The following is a 6493-nucleotide window of genomic DNA, read 5'->3' on the forward strand; positions in this document are numbered from 1 at the left end:
ATTCACAGGTCCTTGGCCAATTCATTCTGAGCTCAAACGAAGCTAAGTTAAGCATCTCTGTGATCCAAGACGCATGCATTATTTAGCATTAGCTAGACATTTGTTCATTTATGCAGACAGATGCCAACAGGATTTATGTGAGAGGGTACCCATTTCTGCTTAATTTGAAATGTCCTGTTCTCTCTCTGAAAGCTAAGCCACAGTGATGTATATCATTTTGGCAGCCTTTGTATTTTAGCAAAAGCACACTTTCAAAAAGCTACAGTCAGGAACTCTTCCAGCTGAAAAGCAGCATACCAAGCTCGCAGTGCATATCCAGAGAACAAGGTGTCAGCATCTGCAATCGCCTCCTCTTGTACACAGGCGTGACACTAGATATTTCCGTATGCACAAAACCAGACACTGATTTTTCATGGTACTTTTGTAGCTCTCCTTTTTTGGCAGAATAAAATATCCACATAAGGGTGTTTTGGGGGGATTTTGGTGGTGTTTGTGTTGGTTTTGGTGGAGGGCTTTTTTTTTGCATGTTCTGTGCAGCTGATCAAAATTTGCATCACACGTTTTAAAATCCTAAATGAATACTCATAAGGAAGACTGGGAAAGAACAGAATGACAGGGAAAATCTGAGCTGTTAAGGACAAGCAACAGTGAGAAACTGGAATTATGGAAAAATACTGGCAATAAACTCTGAAAAGGCAGCTGCCTTCACTTACTTTTCCCTATAAGCCATTCCCTGTGTCACTACGTTCGCAGATGAGTTTTCTACGCTTCAGGAGACTGAATGTACCCTCAGCTACATGTAAGCTTCAGACAGATGACTTTTTAACTCAGGTACTTTTAAACTTCCTCTCAGTGTCCTGAACCATTTACAAGTTTTCCAATATTCTTGGGACTGCCACCACAGCCCACTCTCAAAGACAGAGAAATTTTGAGAATAATTAAAATAGGAAATTCATGCTCCCTTATTTAAGCTTCCTCATGCCCTGCCCCCTGCAAGACACAGAGCACAACTCAACACCCAGACAGGATGTCCTCATTGCTTGACTGTGCTTAGCATTTAGTATGTGATAAGACTATGAACTACTACAGATGGTGGAAATTTGGCTGAACAACACAAAAATCAGTCCAAAATATTTGTTACATCCTGAAAAATTTCTGTTAATCTGGAAAATATAGGCTAAATCTGTAGTCCTGTAGCCCTGATTCAGGTGACTAACATTATTGTGGGTAACGTTTGTTTTTAAAGCGTAGGAGAATGATTGATATTTAAAACAAAAAAAAGTTTAAAAATCAAATTGCAAACCGTTTATTTCCTCCTGTCCAAACAGACCTCAGTAGCACACAAACAATGTGAGCTAACCCAAACTGTCACGTAATACTGTACTTTTTTATCTAGCACTGCTGAAGCTCTGAGTGGGGGAGATATTAAAGGAGGGAAAGAGCAATAAAATTAGTGCCATTAAGCTGAAGCAAACAAGTCATGATTTTATATATCTGAGGGAAAAAAAGTGGGTTAATAAGGAGAGTGTTTATTGATAATTAGAGGCAAAAAGCAATGCTAAGACAAGAAGGATTGAGGACAGGAGATGAGACTATCATGGGCACACGTCTTACAGGGCTGAGCCACTGCTTCACCACTTAGAGTTTGAAGTACCAGTAAGGACAAGATCAGGTAAGCAAGCTGGAAATAAGAGCAAAGGGATCACAGAGAAGTGGAGATAAAATGAGGTATTGGAACCACTCAATTTGCATGAGGACAACTTCAAAGTAACACTCAGATGTGGAACTAAAGGAAAGAGGAGAGCAGAGGCACCCAACCCTTGCTCAGGGAGGCTGGGGGGAACCAAGCAGTTGATTAAAAGTAAATCTTACAAATAACGTAAAATGCTTAGAAAGTTTAACATTTGAAGAAGTGTGCACAAAGAAACGTTTAAAGTAGTACCAGGACAGCCAATGATGAGAGGTGGAATAAAGGGAGTAGCCTGGAGAGTGAGAGAAATCAAGTCATATCTCTGCAATATTTATCCAATACAGTTGCACCTCAAATCTACACTGAAAACTCAGCTTAACACAGGATACATATTCTAAAAGGAGCACCTTAAATGCAAAGCAAGAGACACCAGCCAGTGATATCCCCACAAGGCACAGAGTTGCAGCGTGGAATCACATAGTTATTTTATGAAGAATCTGCTGTCCAGCTCCCCTCCTCTGGCAATGACTAATAAGCAACACTTCAATAGAAAGTGAAATACAACATGCTAATAATTCCTGTTTGGTATTGCACAGTATTCATCACATGATATATGGGAATGTCTTGGTCCCTACCAAAATAACTGTCAGAAAATAATCAACCAGTCATCATCTAAGAAATATCCGCAATTGAATACTGTGCTCTTGCTTCTGTGGGTGTACAAAAAAGAAGGTGATGCACAGTGTCACCCTAACTTTGTGTTGTTGAAGCCCATTAATACAGTTTGTATTAAATACTTTAAATACTGGACTGGGACATCTATATCCAATATTCACAGTGACATTGCAAGAATATTGCCTTTTTGAAAAATGAAAGAATAATCTCTGAAAGCTCCTGAATGCACATATTAGAGTCTTAACCTTGACACATAACAAAATATCAGTTATTCTTTAAACATAAACATATATTCTTTAAACAACCCAGTGGTGTTCTCTCCTTCACACTACTGCAGTTCACTAGTGACCTAAATGAGCCATCCAGCAGCATCGCTCCTAAATTTTTCTACTTTGGAATGATGTATAAAAATTACCATTTTTATAAATTGATTTGAGATCTTCAGATGAGAGGTATTAGCAGTTTTATTTGTTATTATCATGCTGTATTGGGTCTGGCTGAGATGGAGTTAATTTTCCCCATAGTGCTGTGCTTTGTATCTGTGGCTAGAAAGGTGTTGATAACACAGCAGTGTTTTGGCCACTGCTGAGCAGTGCTCACACAGCATCAAGGCTATCTCTCCAACATGATCCCCACAGCAGTAGGCTGCGGGTGGGTAAGATGCTGGGGGGGGACATCACCAGGACAGCAGAGCCAAACTGACCGAAGGGATATTCCATACCATATGATGTCTGCTCAGCAATAAAAGCTAAAAGAAAGGAGGAAGGAGAGGGAGGGGCATTCATTATTACAATGTTTGTCTTCCAGAGGAACTGTTACACATGCTGAAGCCCTACTTCCCGGGAAATGGCTGGACATCGCCTGCTGATGGGAAGTAGAGAATAAATCTTTTGTTTTCCTTTGCTTCCATGCACAGATTTTGCTTTATTAAACTGCCTTTATCTAGACCCATGAGTTTTCTCCATCTTATTTTCTCCCCCACCCCTTGTCCTGCTGAGCAGAGAAGTGATAAAGCAGCTTGGTGGGCACCTGGCATCCAGCCAAGGTCAAACCACCACACATGCATATACTATAATCTAGCATGAGACACAAACAAGCCCTTAGAAAATGACCTGTAGAGATCTATCACCTCCCACTGACCTCCTTCAAAACATATTTGGATCTGTTCCAGCCTTTTACTGCTCTTTGGCACTAGTAATCCACCATTTGATCATTATAAAATATTCACAGCAGATGTGCCTACAAACAGAGCCTGATGATTTAAGTGGATAAGAACAGGAAGAGATGAACTCTCAAGAAACAAAGATCCTGAGTTTATGCTAATAACTTTATTTTAAAAGACCAAATTAAGGAGAAACATATGCAGATTTCCTTAAGCTCTTCTATTCTGGAGTTAAGTCTCATAGCTGCTGCTCCTGTCAGGCTACTTTTAACTGTAGTTCCTCGCAGTATTCTAGTAAGTATTTCTGCATTACTGTGTTTTCCCAAATTCAATATTTGCCCTCACTAAAAACCACAGCAGAAGAGACATCAGTGTTGTGTTGGCAGAGGGGAACATAGCTGTTATACAATTAGCTATATAAAGCTGCATTTGTTGTCTTTCCCTGTTTACACCATACAGAAGAACAAATATATTGATAAGATGGAACCAGCTTTACTAGAATGATTTTGTCCAATGCCAAATATGTCCTAACAATTACTGATCAGTCGGTGAGACAGACTCTACATTCTACATGAATGAAGAGATGTTGTAGATGCAACAGAGTTTTTTACTGCCAAAAAATACTTAGGAATTAAAACCCTATTAGGTACAAAACCAGAACAGAACTAGCAAAACCAGAGAGCTGGAATAGCATGTTATAGTTACAACAGTACAAGGCACAGGTAAGTTTTAGTTCTCAAAAAACATTTCTGAATAATCTTTGCAGTATAAATCTGCATGGGGGGCAGGGGCTGCTATTACTGGTCAATTTAGTAATATGTAGAAAGCCATTTTACATAATTTTACTGAATTTACATTCAACTTTGCTTTCACAGTTCTTGTTCAGTTCTTACTTTCGTATGCCTTGCTTAACTTTATTTGAAGTAAAATAGCAGTTCTACCTGTAGGAATCCAAAAACAACAGGAATCATTAAAAAATGTGTTTGGACTGAACATATGTATTAGAAATCCTTTAGATGAAATTTTATAGAGAGTATCTCAGTTGTACTTTACAGGGCAAGGTGGGGAAGCAAAAGGGGTGGAGACCTAGAGCTATTTTCCTAGAAATTAGTCACTAGGAAGTGTTCATCATTTCTCCCATACTCAAATTTGCTTCATTCTATTATTCACAGTAACATATTTATCTATAAAACTTAAGCAACTTACTCTGCAGTGGTCATACTGTTGCTGTAAGGTTGGAACATCCCCTCCAATAGGCATTTGCTTTTTTAGTTCTTCATCTTTTGCATTCAGCCATTTGATTAACTCTTCCAGGGATGTCAGCAATCTGTTCCATTTCTCCGCACTGGCCTCCAAGTGAGCCCTGTGAAACAACATAAAAGCATCTTTAAAGCCCCAAATAGCAAAAACCAGCACAGGAATACAATAAATAAATAAAATTGCTCCATCGTTAACATAGGAATGTTTCAAGCATTTAACAGCAAAGCAACTCTGTGTTAAAAAAGCCTCTACTTCAAAACATTTTGCACAGTGAATCAAAATAAACTGAGGAAAAATGGGTGAGCAGAGACAAATATGTACCTGATGTTTTAACTTATCTAAAACCTTGAACACTGTACATCTCAGCAACATAAATAAATACTATGTATTGTTGTGACTCCTCCACCACAGCGCAGGAAGTACAAGTGTCATTTTGTGAGCTAAAGCACCGCAAAACTGAACTCTTTCATGCCAGGACCTTGACTCTTCACCAGCAAAAGCAGCAAGTTCTCCCAGCAGTGATCAATGGTAAATTGCCCGTGCTGCTGAACACATCAGTGACACAGATTATTTAACATTTCATCTTTAGTTGATGGTGAGTTACTAGAGGATTAACACGGTGAATCTGTCCCTCACTTTAATTGACAAAAACCCTGGATTCCACAATACCCTTTTCTATCATTTTCAAAAATACCTTCACTTGATGGCTTCTCCCTGCAGTGCCTACACAGCTGCAGGGAAATCTTTGGCAGGGACCACCTACCCCTCTTTTACTGCAGTCGTTCTATGTTATGGATTCGAGACCAGCATGTACTTAGTGTATACCAGTAAACAACAATTTCCTTCTCCACACAGGTGATGGAGTAGAGCTAAGTCCTTCTTAGTGTAGTCTGACAATAGCTCTGCACCTTCCCACCCCACTTCTGACACAAGTGAACTGAACTTTACTATTGTTTCCTACCTTTTCCCTTTCCTATTTTGCACATGGTTTTTTACCTTTTTTCTCTGATTCACTGTAACTCACACCTTGAAATTTCACCTGGCTTCTCTTGTGTTATCATCTCAAATGGCATTTGAGTGAATATTTGGGACTGATATCACAATGGTTGGATTGAAGGGGTGATGTGCTGCAAGGTTAATTTCAAGGCAATCTTAGGTTTGGGTACGCTGGAATCTCCCAGGGATACTAGGATAGATGAACCAAAAAAGCAGTCAGTAAGAATATATGGGAGGGAAAAAGATACAAAGGAAAAAAAAAAATCACAGAAAAAAAATCACATTTCTGAAAAGGATAAACTAACTTTAGGAAGAGGAACCTATCCTCCTCCACTCCATTCAGGGAAGCGCTTAGGTAACCACTTGGCGGCGGGAGGGGGGAGAGGGTAAAATACTTGCTAGAAGTGACGTTTTACTGCTTACAGTTTTGTGCATCATGGTTTCTGTCATCCCTTATTGCTCTCACTGATACCTTTCTCTCGACACTGAATTCAAAGCCAGTTGTTTGTAGCCCGGGCCTGAACAGCTGAGCCAGCATCCCTGCCCTGCAGTGAATTACAAGCGAGCTATTGCATATGCAGTTATATGTGTACAGGGGAAGAGCATCCTGAATGCCTTGGTTTGCAGACCAGCAAGCTCCTGAGTGAAATGTACTGTCTTAGCTCTCCTGGCCTATTTTCAGAATCTCTATTCATCATGATTTATTACTG

General features: G+C 39.6%; 1 protein-coding gene across 6 annotated transcripts in view; it reads right to left on the reverse strand.

Moving 5' to 3' along the window:
- The window catches only part of UTRN (utrophin), a 389395-nt gene that overhangs the window by 127874 nt on the left and 255028 nt on the right, over nt 1–6493 (reverse strand). For all 6 annotated transcript variants that reach the window (XM_075036045.1, XM_075036046.1, XM_075036047.1 and 3 more), the window contains one exon: nt 4734–4890. In XM_075036045.1, coding sequence (XP_074892146.1) covers nt 4734–4890 — 157 coding nt within the window. The remainder of the gene's footprint in view (nt 1–4733; nt 4891–6493) is intronic.

The sequence above is a fragment of the Buteo buteo genome, chromosome 9 (assembly GCF_964188355.1).
Source record: "Buteo buteo chromosome 9, bButBut1.hap1.1, whole genome shotgun sequence".
Classification (NCBI taxonomy): domain Eukaryota; kingdom Metazoa; phylum Chordata; class Aves; order Accipitriformes; family Accipitridae; genus Buteo; species Buteo buteo.